Source organism: Microcaecilia unicolor, chromosome 7 (genome assembly GCF_901765095.1).
Source record: "Microcaecilia unicolor chromosome 7, aMicUni1.1, whole genome shotgun sequence".
Lineage (NCBI taxonomy): Eukaryota > Metazoa > Chordata > Amphibia > Gymnophiona > Siphonopidae > Microcaecilia > Microcaecilia unicolor.
In genome coordinates this window covers 54,095,183-54,111,846 of record NC_044037.1, presented here as the reverse complement: position 1 = coordinate 54,111,846, position 16,664 = coordinate 54,095,183, and the positions used below count along the sequence as shown (strand labels likewise).

General features: G+C 43.9%; 1 protein-coding gene across 2 annotated transcripts in view; it reads left to right on the top strand.

Moving 5' to 3' along the window:
• The first annotated feature begins 2,556 nt into the window (after positions 1-2,556).
• Positions 2,557-16,664, top strand: part of BRWD3 (bromodomain and WD repeat domain containing 3) — a 195,306-nt gene continuing 181,198 nt past the window's right edge. For both annotated transcript variants that reach the window (XM_030209053.1, XM_030209052.1), the window contains exons 1-4: positions 2,557-2,834; positions 4,138-4,196; positions 4,319-4,348; positions 4,532-4,591. In XM_030209053.1, the coding sequence (XP_030064913.1) occupies positions 2,801-2,834; positions 4,138-4,196; positions 4,319-4,348; positions 4,532-4,591 (183 nt within the window). In that variant the 5' untranslated portion in view covers positions 2,557-2,800. The remainder of the gene's footprint in view (positions 2,835-4,137; positions 4,197-4,318; positions 4,349-4,531; positions 4,592-16,664) is intronic.

Below are 16,664 nucleotides of genomic sequence, written 5' to 3'. Positions count from 1 at the left end.
GTGGTGTACAATGCTAAAACAAAACTTAATGGAAAGGAACTACAAAATAATGTAAAGGATAGCAAAAAGCTGCTGGCCCTGACAGACACCACTTTCGAAAACCTAACTGCATTATCCTTTAAGGCAAGACTCAATAAATCTTGGGCCTGCTTGCCCCAAGACTGGTAGCATGGAATGCTGCTACTAATTGGGTTCCTGCCAAGTACTTGTGACCTCGATTGGCCACTGCTGGAAACAGAACACTGGGCTAGATGGAACATTGGTCTGACCCAGTATGGCTATTCTTATGGGAGCGTGAGAGAGACTGGATGATGACAGGCTGGGTGGATGAGAGACTGGATATTAACAGGATCAGAGGATAAGAGAGATTAAAAGATGATAGGGTGGGGGCAAATCATGATTCAATTGGTAAATTGCTTGTCCATTGCATAAACAACCTGAGTTAAAAAATCCTGCACTGGAATTTCTGTCAGGAAGCTTGACTCTGGCTAACTCAGCTATCCATTCAATTTCAGTTGGTAAATGAGCACCCAATTTAGATTGTTTGCCCACTAGGAAAAGTAGCTGTATGTAATATGTAAACTGCTTTGGTTGTACCAAAGAAATGTGGTATAACAAGAATCTAATAATAATGTAGGGCTAAGAACTATGTACTTCTACAGTATCCTTCATTAATGGCCTGATCTGATTTTTTTCTTTTCCCTTACACACAGGATAGGAAAACAGTTTTAGTAAATCAGACACTAAGGAGTTATGGAAGACCTCAAAGGAGATCTCTCCCTTATTCATAAAGGATAGGGGAAAAGCAAAAATATCCAAATGCACATCAGGTTTAGGTGAATGTTGCAAGAATCGGCAGGCTCCCTTAAAACCCAGACACTTTACCATGTTACCAATTATCAAATACAGGCTGCTTCAAGATGATAAAGAATTATGGTTTTCTTAACTGTGTTTTTTATGCTGAAAAATAATCAGACTTATTCTATAAAGCCCAATAAAATTCAAATGTAGGCACAATAAAATGTTATTCTAGAAAGCAATTGCTACACCTCTCTGCACCCTACGCCTGGAATAAACTTCCTGAGCCCCTACGTCTTGCCCCATCCTTGGCCACCTTTAAATCTAGACTGAAAACCCACCTCTTTGACATTGCTTTTGACTCGTAACCACTTGTAACCACTCGCCTCCACCTACCCCCTCCTCTCTTCCTTCCCGTTCACATTAATTGATTTGATTTGCTTACTTTATTTATTTTTTGTCTATTAGATTGTAAGCTCTTTGAGCAGGGACTGTCTTTCTTCTATGTTTGTACAGCGCTGCGTATGCCTTGTAGCGCTATAGAAATGCTAAATAGTAGTAGTAGTAGTAGTAGACCTCATGTGCAACTTTATTTAACTTAGTCCTCTTATTTTCTAACTCCTCTTTCTCTCTTACCTATCTATATGTTCCACTTTTGCTTATACACTACGCTATTAAAATGTTTTATTACATATTGTAATAGTATACTATACTACTACAATATGTAAAGTATGGCATAGTAAGTAGTATACTATGCCATACTTTGTATTGTTATTTAAATATTTTTACTGCTGAAATTCTCTATTGCTTATTTAGTCTTACTTTACACCACCTTGATTGAAGTCTTTCAAAAAGGCAGTAAATAAATCTTAATAAATAAATAAATACACACGCAAAGTGCCAAGCCTCATATATAATTTGTGGCCTCCTTAATGAGAATCAAGGTCAACCTCCTTCAAATCAGAAGCAGAAACAAAGCTGGATAAAAAAAGTATAACTGAAACAAAATCAACTTTTTAAAGTTATGCTCTAAGTTTCAACATTAAAAACCTATTATAAAAGATGTATACAAAGTTACAGAACTACTGCCACAAAGCCTAAAGCTTGATACATTTTCCAAACAACCACATTTTGCAATCACCTTACTTGATTCATAATACATTAAAAAAAACAAACAGTATCTAAAGGAGACCACCACACATTAAAATAAACTGCACAGCGCTCTGATCTCAGTCTCAATGAAGGACGTCGCCTTCTCATAGGAAGATCCCAGTGGCAAATAATGTCACAGAATCTCACTCGTCCGTAGCTCAATAACCTAAGAAGCATGATAATTGCAGTGCGTAGGCAGTGGAATAAAGTGGGGGCAACTGCGGCCATGGCCTAACCAATATTCAACCCAACACGGTATAAACAACTACAGAACTCAGGGCCAGAGATTAATTTATTTGACACTGGCACCTCCAACCAAAAGTGTGCTCCTCTGCCCCTGCTGTTGTATAACATTTTAACAAGACAAAAAGCCTTGCCGAAAACAAGCTGAAGTGAAATTCATCACTTCCGCATTCAGTTTACACAATCCTTCCACTAACAAAAGCAACAACTTTACACTTCCTGAACCACCAGCGAGTTTTACTTCCGGTCGCATGAGCGCCGCCACACCATCCTATAGCCCTACAACCAAGGAGATTCTCAATGTAACCTCCTTGCCTACTACAACGAGTCCGTCTAAAAGGTCTTCACGCCGACTTTGGGTGGAATAGGACAGCGCCCCCCAGCGCGTGGAGAAACAATGTGCACTCTTCTACCTCTTCTCTCCGGCTGGCCCAGCCAGTTATGGGGCGAAGCGTGATGCAATTGAAGCCGAGGAACAGCGAAGCTGGGACGAGGAGGGAAGCAAAGAAACACCGCGGCTGCTCCCCGTCTATGGGGACAGCAGGACAATAAGCGCAGCCGGGAGCGGTGGTGGGAGCGGGACCGGGCTTGGAAAGGAGCTTCCGCCATGGCAACGGCGGGCCCAACACAGATGGAAGGCGGTGGGTGTCTGTGTGCGGAGCCCGGAGCGGCTCTGTTCCGGCAGGGAAGGTGCGGGACCCTGAGCGGCTCTGTGCCCCGGGCGGGGAAGAGTGCGGTGCTCCGAGCGGTTCCGTGCCAAGGGAAAGTACGGGACTGAGCGTGGCTCTGTCCTGGGGGAGTTGTGGAGGTTCTGGAGTTTTATCTTTACCCGGACGATCGTGGGCCCTGGAGTGGGTGGGTTCCGGTGATAGGGAATCGCGGGGAATCGGGATGTTAGTTGCCAGTGGAAACTGCATCGCGGGATCGGGAGAAATTAATGGACGTCTGTGGAGGATCGCGGGGTCAATGACGGGGAGGGTGGTGGGTGCCAGCGGTGGGGGCATCCCTTGGGCCCTAGGATGGGGCGAGGGATACTAATTGCCAGTGGGAGATTGTGGGTACCGGTTGGTGGAAGTGTTGTATTGATTTTCAGAGGTGGGGTGTCACGGGATCTGGGATTGGGGGTGTAGAGGGTATTGGTTATCTTAATGGAGTGCAACTTCAGGGGCCCGAGATAGAGTGGGGGATGGGGGGGGGTTACTAGTTGCCGGAAATGGGAATGGGGGTGCAGAGGGTATTTGGTTATCTTAATGGAGTGCAACTTCAGGGGCCCGAGATAGAGTGGGGGATTGGGGGGGGGGGGTTACTAGTTGCCGGAAATGGGGCATGGCGGGGCCCGGGATGGGGGGAATGCAGAGGGGGTATCACCAGTCGCCGGAGGTGGGACATTGATGGGGAGGATGCATAGAGTATTGGTAATTGCCGGAGGTGGGGCATCGCGGGGCCCGGGATGTGCAGGATGGAGAAGAATATTGGTAATTGCCGAAGGTGGTGCATTGCAGGGCATGGGGTGCAGAGCGTATTCACTAGTCGCCGGAGGACTGGGACACAGCGGGGCCCATGATGGGGAATGCAAGAGGGCTTTTTTTGAGGGGGTAGTGAGTACCGGCACCTTTTCCATTGTTTGCTAAAATTGACCCATGCCCCCCCCCCCCCCCAAGTTTTAATGAATGAGCTCAGGCTCTACACAACAATTTTGCCTTGTCTTAGATTCTGTGATCGGTTGCAGGGGGCCTGACTATTGTGGGGTGGGTCCCTCAGTGATAACCCCACCCCCGAAGGGCGGCCTGGCATTTGAGTACCGGCACCTTTTTTGCTAGGAAAAAAAAAACCCGTACTGGCAACAGTTATTGTTAGTTGCCGACAGCGACGGATCTCGGACCCCTGGTTGCTGGCGTTTTATGCCGTTCCGGATCTCATTCTGCTTTTTCTTTTTCCTCACAGAACTCTATTTCCTAATTGCCAGGTTTCTGCAGTACGGCCCTTGCAAAAAATCGGCCCAGGTGAGCAGGAATTGTGGTTGTCATCTGTCCTCGTCTCTCTTCTCTTTTCCAGTCTTTGCAAGGTACCATAGTGGCAGTGCTTTGCCCTACCTAACGTTTGTTTTTCTTTCTTTACGCTTCAGGTGCTGGTAGAGGAGCTGGAGGAGCACCAGGTACAGGGTCCCATCCCCTCTCCTTCATATATTTTCAGTGTCTTTCTGCTACCGACCCTTTGGGGGGGGGGGGGGGTATAATAAAAAACGCATCAGCGTCTGAAGTGAAATTATAGGATCGGATCAGATCAGGTCTGTTGCTAATAATGTACTGTTTTTATTCCGTCCCATCTTTCCCTCTAGCTAATCCCGAAGCGATTGGATTGGGAAGGAAAAGAACATAAAAGAAGTTTTGAGGATCTGGTGAGTTTCCGTTCTTTCTAGGAGGGGCTTTACATTTTGTGTTGTTAAACTCTCCCAAATACGAGCGGAAAAAGGTTTAGAGAGGCAGGGTTTCCTTTCCCCAGCAGCCTGCCAGCGTTCCTCGTGGCTTCTGTTTGGAGCAGCGTGCGAGGGACTTTATACTGGTGTTTTGTATTCGTCTCTAGACCTTTAAATGTCTTGTGTGAGAGGATGGTGGGTTATCTAAGGGCATGCAGTGGGGAGATGACGCATGCCCGAATGCTGGCCAATCGTAACGCAGATATAGTTGATGTTTTGGACTTTGGAAATGAAACCTTGTGTCTGATTGGTCAGTGCCGGTGCGTGCACGAACTAGATATGTTTTTTTTTTTTAAATCAGCTTTTTACTCTTTCTGTGGAAAATATGAAATGTGGAGTGCTGCGCTGAGATTTAGTTTTGTTGTCCGTTGCAGTTCTGGGAAATAAAGCTGGGAACCGGGAAATTAACTAACTATTTAGAGGGAGAATAAGGACTAATTTTTAAGATACTTTTCTGTCAGAGCTCCCAGGAGCTACAGCCTGATCCACGGCCTTCAGGACTGATTTGCTGAAAGAAATGACTTATTTTCCATAGATGCTAAGGTCTCTGAGCTTAGTTTTTGTAGCTTTCAAGTTTTTCTATATGAAACTGCTGCCATTGCAATGTTGTGGTTTATATCCATTTTTCATACTATTATTTGTCACATACGTTACCACAGCCTTTATGTAGGAGTGGACTTAGATATGCTGTTTGCCAGGTACTACCTGGGGGATACATGGTGAAGGGTAAGAAAATTCATCCCACCCACAGAAACTCTGATATCCCTATCATGGCCAGCTGAGTAAATTGGTCACAGTCCATATACTGGTGCCCTTTGACAAATGAATTGTTTTATTGAGGCATTCACATTATCTTTGGACTTTTGTCATAAGTACAGATGATAATAGATTTTTAAATTTTTTTGGTGAAACTGGTAAAGGTGATAGTGGAAACCGCGCTAAAATGATCTGAGGCTCAGGAAAGACTTGGGGAACATTTACTAAGGTGTGCTAACGGATTTAATGCACACTAAGTGCTGCGCAGCCTATTGTATATCTAAGGGCTGCATGACACAACGCATACTAATTCATCAGTGTGCGCTAAATCCTTTAATGCACCTTGTTAAGTTTTGTGTTTGTATGATTGGCAAAAATCAAAACCGTGGGTTGAGAAGTTTAGAAAGTAAGCCAATATTGGAGAATGCCATTAATATGTTAATGTATTTACTATATCAGTTTTAGGGGAAAATCAAAGTGGTTTACAAGAAAAAATGAAAACTCGTTTAAAAAAGAGTTAGGGCCCTGTTTACTAAGCCGCGCTATGGGTGCGCTAGCGTTTTTAGTGAGCACTAACGCTGGAGACACCCATAGGAATATGTGGGTATCCCTAGCGTTAGCGTGTGCTAAAAATACTAGCACACCTTAGTAAACAGGGCCCAGCCACACCATCTGTAATACATCAGTAGACTTTTCTGAAACATGGTCTGTGTCCCACCTGAAAAAATCGACTGGGTGCTATACATGCATCCTGTGAATCTCCGATTTGAAAATATAGGGTGTCTCCATGAAATCTACATTGTTGCTGAGGCATCCTTCTAAAAGCTGTGCAGTACACTTAATTTTGTTCACAAAACGGGCTAATGCACTGTATTATTCCTTTAGGCACATCAGACACAAAGGGTAACCTGCATCAGTTTTATTTACTGTCTTGAATGTGGTGTTAATGAGTACTGAAATGTGTTCTCTGGCATGCCCATATCCCATGTTTGTTGGTTGTACACTGGGATGGACAGTTGTTTAGAAAACTTGAGCCCCAGACAGAATTTTCAGAACCTTTTACTAAGTTCAGTTTGCTGTCCGTTGCTTTTTGAACAGTTCATGAATGCAGAATAAATGACTGTAGAATCTGCATTAATTAAATGTGTGACAAAGATGCTAAAGGGTATTTATGTGAATGATGTATAGGACCAGGAGGATTTAATTGGTTGCTGGTTTTCATTAGATGTGGTTCCTTGAGTCATGGCACACAGTCAAAATATCTTTTCTTCTGAGAAACTCGGAAAAAAATGTGCAGAGCAGCAAATGAGGAAAGAAGGAGCTTTTGATTCTGTTCCATCAAAAAAGGGATAATTTTTTTTTTTTTGTATACAAGAAAATAATGGTGCAGACCAGATGCCTAGAGATATTTGGTTATTTGGCTAAAGAATTGTGTAGAATTGAGGCCTTTGATGTTGACTCACTGAAATATAGTGCGGAGCTGTGTGGAGAGAGGGGGATTAAATTATAATATCTAAACAAGTGGTTTTTATCCCTCAGCAGATGGAGGTGGAAGTAGAGAAAAAAAATATCTTTCCAGTGACCTCACAAGTATATGTAGTGCTGAGAGGAAAACCCCATATTTTTTTGCACATCTAGCCTATGGTAGGTCTCTCAGGCTGGTGCTTCCGGTCCCTGGCCTGGCTTCCCACTCTGCTGGCTGTGGCCACAGCCAGCAAAGCCAGCTGTTCCCAGGTTCTCCAGTGCCGATTGGATCTGGTTGAGCATGGAGCTTGACTCCGCTGCCCCCAGTTGCGCTTCTTAGCATGCACTAGGTATGGTGTTGGCTCAGCCCCGCAGGTCTCTATCCCTCTCCCCTCCTTGCCCATATACCCTGTTTGGGTGTTGTTTCTTCAGGCTTCCTTGTAGCCTTCAGGCAGTTTCATTACTTCTGTCTGCTTCAGCTTTATTCCCTGGTGCAGGAAATAGAGCTGTTAAAAAAAAAAAAAAAAAGGTCGTGTTTTCACCCTTGAAAGAAGAAACAAAGAAACTTATTTGGAGTACATGCAAGTGAGCAGGGAATGGCTGGCCACCTGTTCAGTGGCAGCCTAGTGGTGCTTCGCTGTTTGTTTTGGCGGCACCACTGGGATGCTGTCGCAGCCTCTTAGTTTTCCTTCAGCCAATTTCCTTTCAAGGGCAGTTGCTGTTTGGGGAGGACTTGGAAAAGTTAGTGGTGGACATGGGTGGGATGAGGCTTGGCCTCTCTGGCTTCCCGACCTCAAGCAGAAAGGTTCTCGGAGTTCCCTTGGTGACTGGGAGGTCTCCACAGGAAGGTGGACCATTTTTGGGTGGACAGATGTTTGGCAGCTCCAGCTGCTGCTGTGGTCAGGCCCTTCAGCCTAGCTCCTTCATAGTCCCAAGAGATCTGGAGTCTCTGGTTCTGCCAGTGGGGCCACATCTTTCTGCCTGTCCAGTGGGGGTGTGCCAGGCCTCTCGGTGGTTCAGATGAGTGTCAGATTGTCCCTGTTTTGCCACAGGTGATCAGTGGGTCCTGGAGGTGGTCAAGAAAAGTTTCTCCCTCAGGCTGACCTGTTCTGTCCCTGATGCCTTCTAATGTCTCCCTATGGCTCAGAGCTAAAGCGGCAGGCTGTCACTGTTACTTTACTAAATCCCCAAAACAATAGAGTGGTATGCAAAAACCCATGATCTCTAAGGCACACAATCAAAAAGTTCCTCTAAACCACAGAAGAGTATCAGAATATTAGCATGGATTTAAAACAGGTTATTAGGCCTCTTATGGGACATCCTATTTCAAACCACAACCTACAGTCACATACTTCTCAATCATTTACTCTTCTGTTTTTTTTACACTTCTCTATTCACTTTTATTTGGAAAAAAAAAACCTAAAACGACGAAATATACTTATGTGTAACATTGCAAATAGCGATGAAAACACAAGCACTTAGTTTTCGAATGTGCAGCCGCTGTCGTTTCTATAGGTGTCCAACGCCCACATATGCACAATCCTAAAGCCTTCATGGTGTTTCAGCACATAGCTGTGCCTGCTTCTGGAGTCGTCTTTCCGTAACTTGAGATCACGAAAATATCTCCATCACAAATCACTTTATGATCATGTTTTGATGAGTTAGAACAGTGTGGGTTTTTGTCTACCACTCATTGTTTTTGGGATTTGGAATGTTGAGAGTGGCATTATTTATACCCATGATTTTGATTTGCTCTTATTTTACAGCATATCCTAGTGCTGGGGGTGATAGAACCTGTTCTGGAAGTGGAGTGAGGTCTGGGCTGTTATTCCATGTATTTCATGGCCCTAAAGAAGGGAGGCTCATTTTGTCTTATTCTGGATCTCTAGGGGGTCAGTTTTTGCCATCGGTTACAGCATTTCCAGATGGGGACCCTCTGATCTGTGTTTGCCTCGGTGCGCCCGGATGACTTCTTGATATCCTTGGACCTCATGGAGGCCTATCTACATATTTATTTGTGGGACATCCGAGTAGTACATTTGTGTTATGATTGGGGTCTGAACCCCTCTCAAACTTACCTCTTTCCTGGGGGTCAGCTTCTTAGCTGGCTTCTGTTTCTTTGTCTGTCCTTTCTGAGCTGGCTCTGTCTCTCTGTGCTGGCAGCTTCCAGCAGCAGGGCTCTAATTAGTTTCACTATACTGCACCTGTGTGGGTAGTCTGAGTTGCTCTAACTCTATTTGGGTGTGCTGGCTTCAAGTGTTTCACGGTTTTGCATTGGTGTGGGTTGGGCCTCTCTGGGTCAGTGTGCTTTTGCCTAGGTCTAGGGAGTGTGATCATCAGGGAGGGCCTTGATAAGGAAGTGGTCTTGTTTCCTTCAGAGCCTTTGCAACAGTGGTGTTTGCTTTAGGTAGGGTGGTGCAGTGTGCATTTCTGACTTTGTGTCTAGTTTCCCTGCTTGCTTTTGCTAAGGGCCAGGTTAGTGTTAGTGCAGTGTGCACTGGTGTTTGTGTGTTTAGCTTTCCTGCTTTTCCCTTGGTTCCCCTGCTTTTCCCTCTTGGTTTTGGAAGCATTGCTATGTGTAGGGCTTTGGAAGCTCTGTTGCTGATAGAAGTACTTCAGGGTTTGGTGTTGTTAGGAACACTGCAGAGTTTGCTGTTAGAAGTACTTCTGGTGTTTGTGCTAGTGGGAGCATTGCAGTCTTTGCTGTTGGTGTTGGGTGATTTAGAATCACTTTTGGCTTATGTGTTAGCTTCCCTTCTTTTTCCTTGTGGCTCCCCTGTCTTCCCTTTTAGTGCTAGGAGCTCTTCTGGTTGCTTGCCAGAGTAGTGCTTGGGAAGCACCTTGTTAGTTGTATCTAGCTTGCTAGAGCAGTGCTTAGGTAGCTGGTTAGTTCTGTGTTCAGCTTATTAGTGTAAAGCTCTGCTTGTAGCTTGGTGCTTAGTAGCACCTGTGTTAGCTTTGTGTTTAGTTCCCTGCTCTGTTAGTTTAGGGCTTAGGAAGTCCCTTTCTTGAGCAGGGATTAGGAGCTCCTGTTTAGTATAGGGCTTAGGAAGTCCTTTTGTCAGTTTACTGTTAGGAACACTCCTGCTGGTTTAGGGCTTGGGAGCACGTAGATCAGTTTAGGTTTAGGAGCACTTCTGTTTCCAGTCCTGGTCCCTATGTCATCCGGTATCCAGTAAGTCCTGTCGGCTACTCGAACCCAGGAGCTCAACTTCTGGGGGGCTTAGTAGCTAAGTGCAGGTGAAGCTGTGTGGACCAGTCCAGTGTGCTCCAGTCCCGTGTTCCAGCCCTGTGTCCTCCAGTCCAGTGTGCTCCAGTCCAGTGTGTTCCGGTCCGGTGTGTGTTCCAGTCCGGGGGATTGCAGTCCAGTGTTCCAGTTCTGTGTCCTCCAGTCCGGGGGATTCCAGTCCATGTGTTCCGGTTCGCTGGGCAGTGTCTGCAGTCCCTGCCGGTGTGCTTACCCAGTGTTGGTTGGTGGGTTTTGCCTGCTGCTGTCGCTCCTCGTCAGCAGCCCAAGGGCTCACGTTTGCTCCAGAGCCCAGTCCCGCGGGCTCTGAACCTGAGAACCTGACAATTTGCCTCTATTTTTGGGTGCCTTTTTCAATTTTGGGCCCTTCCCTTTGGGCTAGCCACGGCATTACAAACATTTTTCAAGGCAGTGGTGGTAGAGGTCAGCGCATCTAAGGCATATAGGCTAGGCATGTGGGGTCTGTCCTTCTTTGGACAAATAGTTTGCTGTAGCCAACTCCAAAGTGGAGGCCAGCCCTTTTAGAGAGCCTGGGCTGGATGGTGAATCATGTTAAGGGTCACCTTCTTTCTTCTCAGGTCCTGGAGTACCTGGGTGTCTGCTTCGTTACAGCATAGGGTCTAGTTTCTCACCTGGAGGTTCGAGTGGCCAAGTAGCACAGTATGCAAGCTGTGGGTTCCTAGGTTTTGGAACTACATACAGCTCTTGAGCTCTGTGGTAACATTAGAGGTGGTGCCTTGTGCATGAGCACACATATGGCCTCATCAGCCCTTCTGTCTACCGGAGTCTGGTCTCATGACTTTGAGATCCAGTTGTTGCTCTCGACCAAGGTTAAAGCCAGTCTGATCTGGGTGGGACAGTTTTCTTCACTTCCTGCAGGGGGAAAGTTCCGCTGGATTCCCTGAATTTATTGTCCCCACAGATGCAAGTCTCCTCGACTGGGGAGCCCATTGCGGAATGACCCAAGGAAAGTGGTCTCTGCAAGAAGCCTTTTGGTCCATTAACCACCTAGAGACCTGAGTGGTACACCTGGCTCTGAAATTGTTCCGTCCTGTGATTCAGCAGAAGGAAGTCCGAGTGATGTTGGACAGTGCCATGGTAGTAGTCTATATCAAAAAGCTGGGTGGCACCAGGAGCTAGGCGGTGACATTGGAGGTGGAACTCCTGTGCCGGGGGGGGGGGGGGGGGGGGGAGTTCCATGGCCTTATCTACCCTTGTTTAAATACTCCAAAGAACTCCTCCTCTGTGATTGGATTATAATTATTTTATGTTTGTGAGTGTCGGTTACCACCGTACAACACTTTCCCTTCATCTGTAAGTTCTGAACAAAAGAACTTAAGATTTTTACCTTCTGCCAGTCCATCTGTTCACTTTCTCTCTTTAACTTAGATTTTCATCTTTGGTGTATTTTGTGTCTCCTTTATTTACCTAATGGAGATTTTGTTCTCTTTTTAGTGCACATATAGCATTTTTTTCTCAATCTACTGAAAAGATTATTTTCCATTACGTCCCAAGGATCAGTCCAGACAAATGGGTTGTGACCATCTGCCAGCAGGTGGAGATAGAGAATACTGGCTTAGTTGCTAAACGCAGGAGCTTATGAGGTACAACTCTCTCCAGCAGGTGGGATAGCAGTTCCTGTATGCTTTGGTGGCTTATGTTTGGTCTCCTGTCCTGCTTGCAGGTTCAGTTGAGTTTGGGGTTGAGAATATCCTGTGCCTCAGGACCTAGTGGTCTAGGTCCCTCCCTGCTTCCCCGTTGCCAATTTCTACCTCTTTCTCAGCCTTCCCTTCTCTTTTTCTCTTGCATTTATTTAGAAAAAAAAGGCTTGGCTCTCAATTCACTCAAGGTTCAGGTGGCAGCATTGGAGTGTCATAGAGGCAAGATACAGAGTGCCTCACTGGCTGCTCACCCTGATACAGTGCGATTCCTTAAGGGAGTTGCTCATCTGCATCCCACTTTCCACAGTATTTGTCCTCAGTAGAATCTTCAAGTGGTTCTTAAGGCTCTTCAGTCGGCCCCCTTTGAACCTCTTCGTTCGGCAACTTATCAAAGATCTTTAAAGGCAGTATTTCTAGTTGCCATTTTGTCGGTACAGAGAGTTTCAGAGCTTCAAGCTCTCTCTTGCAGGGAACCTATTCTCCACTTTTCTGACTTGGGAGTTTACATATGGACAGTTCAGTCCTTTTTGCCAAAGATTGTACTATCTCTTTTTCATGTCAGACTGTTTCTTTCTTCTTTTTCTAGGGAGGTCTGTTCCGCAGAATACGCTTCCCTGTGACCGTTGGATGTGAAGCGCATCCTTATGTGAAATCTTACCGCTACCAATCATTTCAGGCAGTCTGATCATCTTTGTGTCCTCTTTTGGGACCCACGGAAGGGTTTGCCGGCCTCCAAAGCGACAGTGGCTTGATGGCTTAAGGAGGCTATTTCTTTGGCTTACGTTCTGAGGGGTAGATCTGCTTCCATGTAGATCAAGGCTTATTCTACCAGGTCTTTGGCAACTTCTTTGGCAGAGTCGGCAATTTCATTGGCAGAGATCTGTCGGTCAGCGATTTGGTCTTCTTCTCATTCCTTTGTTGAGCATTACTGTTTGGATGTCTGCTCGAGCAGATGCTTTTTTTGGGGCCACTGTTCTCGCTGCAGGGATAGCACAGTCTCTCCCCTCTTAAGAATTGCTGTTGTACATCCCATTTGTCTGCACTGATCCTTGGAATGTAATGGAAGGAAAAATTAGTTAATTACCTGAGCATAATTTTCTTTCCTTTAGTCTCAAAGGATCACTCCAGAGCCTGCCCTTCTGTGATGGTTTCGGTTTTTCCGGATTCTGTGTAATTTCAGTTATTTTGTATTGTTCTGGTTCCATTATTTTGAAGGCACAAGTTTTTTTTCCCTTTATTTATAGTTCTTTTTCTATCTAGAGGCTGGAGTTTTTTCTCTGGAAGTCACTCTTTCACTGATTTGTTATCGAATACTGACTTGGTTGCTAAGTGCAGGAGCTTATGAGGCACAGCTCATTAGAGTTCTCTATCTCCACCTGCTGGCGGATGGTCACAACCCATTTGTCTGGACTGATCCTTTGGGACTAAAGGAAAGAAAATTATCAGGTAATTAATTTTTTTCCGTCCTTTAACCAATGTGAACATCTATGTTTCACAGAGATGTATTTGCTCTTCATTAACATCTTTCTGCATCTTACAATAGGTCTAATATTGGGTACATGTTTTTAAAATGTTTGTATTTATCTGAATTACAGCCATTATTTGAAACATGGTTCCTTTAAGTTTCCATTGACTTTTAAGTGGTTTGGTGAAAGAAGGATTTTTGAATCAACTCAATATTTTTGTCCAACTGCCAATTTTTTTAAATTGTTTATTTTGAAATTTTTAATCATTTCATTTAAACAGACTTTGAAAATGATGATGTGCTGTGGTCTGTTGTGCTGATTAGGACCCTAAAGTTTGCGCTGATGCAGCTTCTTTTCACCTGTAACAACTTGTAAACAGATTTGTATATGATGCAAGCTTCCTAATATTAATATTAATGATGGACAAATTTGGGTGGTGACTAGCAAAGTGGATCAGAAGTTGCATGGAGAACATGAGGAGGGATCTAGTGAAACTTGAAGAATGGTGTAGAATTTGACAGTTAAGATTTAATGCAAAAAATGCAGGGTCGTGCATTTGGGCTGAAGTATTTTCTGTGCATGAAAGAAGAGCATTACCTGAGGATAATTGTATCTGATGGCCAAACGAATAGAAAAGTTGACAGAAAAGGCCAGAAGGATGCTTGGGTACATAGGGAAAGGAATGACCAGCAGGAAAAGGAGGTGATAATGCCACTGTATAAATCTCCTGATGAGACCTCATTTAGAATATTGTGTACAGTTGGAGACTACACCTTTGAAAAGATATAAATGGCATGGGTCTCTGACCTTCATCAGAAGGCATATGGGAAGAGACTTAGACATTGAAATATATACATTGGAAGACCTTTAAATACCTCCATGGCATAAATGCAGGGGAGGCAATTCTCTCAACTGAAAGGAAGCTTAGGATTGAGGGGGCATAGGATGTAGTTGAATCAAATACCGTACTACTTTACAGAAAGAGTAGTGGTTTCATAGAATAGGCTCTCAGCAGAGATGGTGGTGCTGAAGATTGTATCTGAATTCAAGAAAGTCTGGGACAAACGTAGAGGATCTCCTAAGGGAGAGGAAGGGATTGTAGAGCTTAGAAGTTGGTGGGAAGACTGAATAGGCTATATAGTTTTTAAAGAAAGAAACATATAAAATGATGTCAGGTAAATTATTATAACTGTATAGAGTGCCTCTCCACTGATGAGTAACATGGTTCTTGTGTCTTCAGAATGATGTTTGTTCTCCGTATAGAGTACTTTCTTTTTTTGCATTCTTGCTCACTGAATATGACTTGCTCAGAATGAGAGTTATTCTCTCTGCTCTTGTTTAAAAAGGGAGAAGGAATTAAACAGTCAATCTGGAAGTCATAGACATGGACACTGGGAAATTGCATTCAGATGTTCTGCAATTTCAAGGCCTCTCTACAGTTTCTAGTGCCTTTTACATTTTACAGATTAATATACCTTTTTAGAGCTTGTTTTTTAGGGTAGTGCATGTATTTTTCTTTGTCTCTGTATTGGTCTGGCTGCATGCTTATCTCCTGAACTATTTAACCTAGAGAAACCTAATTTTTTAGGACGGGTGTATCTCCATAAAGGCTAGAAAGCAACATAATATATTTCCATAAATCTTATGTATCTAGCCTACAATTGAAAAATGAGAAAATAATTTTAGGAAAAAAAGCACTTATGCAGATTGCTTTGCAATTCTTTTCATGCTTATTTTATGCTATTTTATTCAATCACTTTTCAAGCTTAAATAAATAGATGTGGCTATGGACTGTAATAAGATTTAAACGGGGGAGGGGAGAGGAGAGTGAGCAAGATGGAACAGCTGCTAAGGGGAGTAGATATTCCTTTTCCGTAGACACCAACACGCAGTTCTATAACTTAGGCAGTAACACATTCATGCACGTTTACATGTGCAAATAGTTCGTCCATGTTTCAGTTTTGGCCAAAAAAATGCTAGTGCATTTTCAGATAAAACCAACCCCCCTCCACCAAAAGTGGGCTGCACAGACCCCCTCTCCCCCCGAAAGCCATCATGGACAAAAGCTGCTACTCTCCTCCTTGGGCCTATCTTAGAAGCCTTGGTGGGCTAGTTGCCTCATCGGGCAGGAGGGATCCTCAGTCATTCCTACTCAAGCTGGCTTTGCAGTCAGATTGCCGTGAGGTGCCGGCAGTCATTCTCATGACAACCATTTTGAGACTGGAACTGGCATCGCCAAGAACAATTCCTAGTCCCTCTTGCCCATGCTGGCTGCAGTTTCAAAATGGCTGCTATGAACTCCTGCAGCAGTCTTGGCAGCAATTTTTTTTTATTTCAATTTAATTAACAAATTTACATACAATAAATGTAAATGGGGGGAAAAAACATCAAGACCACATCAAGGGAAGGGTGGAGATATGCATTTAAGGAAAAAGAATACCTGGAAGGAAATCTTCAAAGATTAAACCATCTTTACACTCACTAGCACCTAAATTAATTAAGACCTTTAATAATAAAAACCCACACCTAGCTGACAACAGAAAATCATTTTACTTTTTTTCCTAACAAAAAAACTCTTAACTGAGCAGGTTCAAAAAATATAGGTTGAACCAGATAACTTCAAAATGCACTTGCAGAGTGTTGCTGCTATTTCAGGTACTACTACTACTATTTAGCATTTCTATAGCGCTACAAGGCATACGCAGCGCTGCACAAACATAGAAGAAAGACAGTACACAAGACTTTAACTGCAAAAAGGATGTCCTCTGGCATTGTGTAGCTTGCACCACATCAGGAAATCTCTCTTTCCAACACAAAATAAATAGTCTTTTTTTTTAACTAAGACCTCATCAATTCATTCTTATCCATTTCACTCACAAAAGAAACCAAAAGGGTGGCTTTGTTCAGAAAATTGATTCTGAGATGATTCTAAAAATTTATTTAAATCAGAAGATTCTAATGAGGCCAGTTTATCTGGCTCACCATCCCTCAATGAAACTTGAACAGCGTGTTTTTGGTAAATAATAACAAGAAGAAAGCAATATTTTGTCAGACTCTGATAGAACTAGAGCTTCTTGGAGGTATTGCCTAACCCAGGGGTTCTTAACCGTAGTCATCGGGACACACCTAGCTAGTCAGGTTTTCATGATACCTACAATGCATATGCATGAGAAATTTGCATACAATTGAGATGGTATACAGATTTATTTTGTACATATTCATTGTAGGCATCCTGAAAACCTGACTAGGTGTGTCCTGAAGACTGGGTTTAGAACCCCTTTTCTAAACAGTATCTCAAGTGATGGTGACACACCAAGCTGTCCGTAATTGCAGAAGTTTAAATCACCTGTAAAGTCTCATACTTAGACTCTGTGTCAGCAGCAATTTTGACTGCAGAGCCA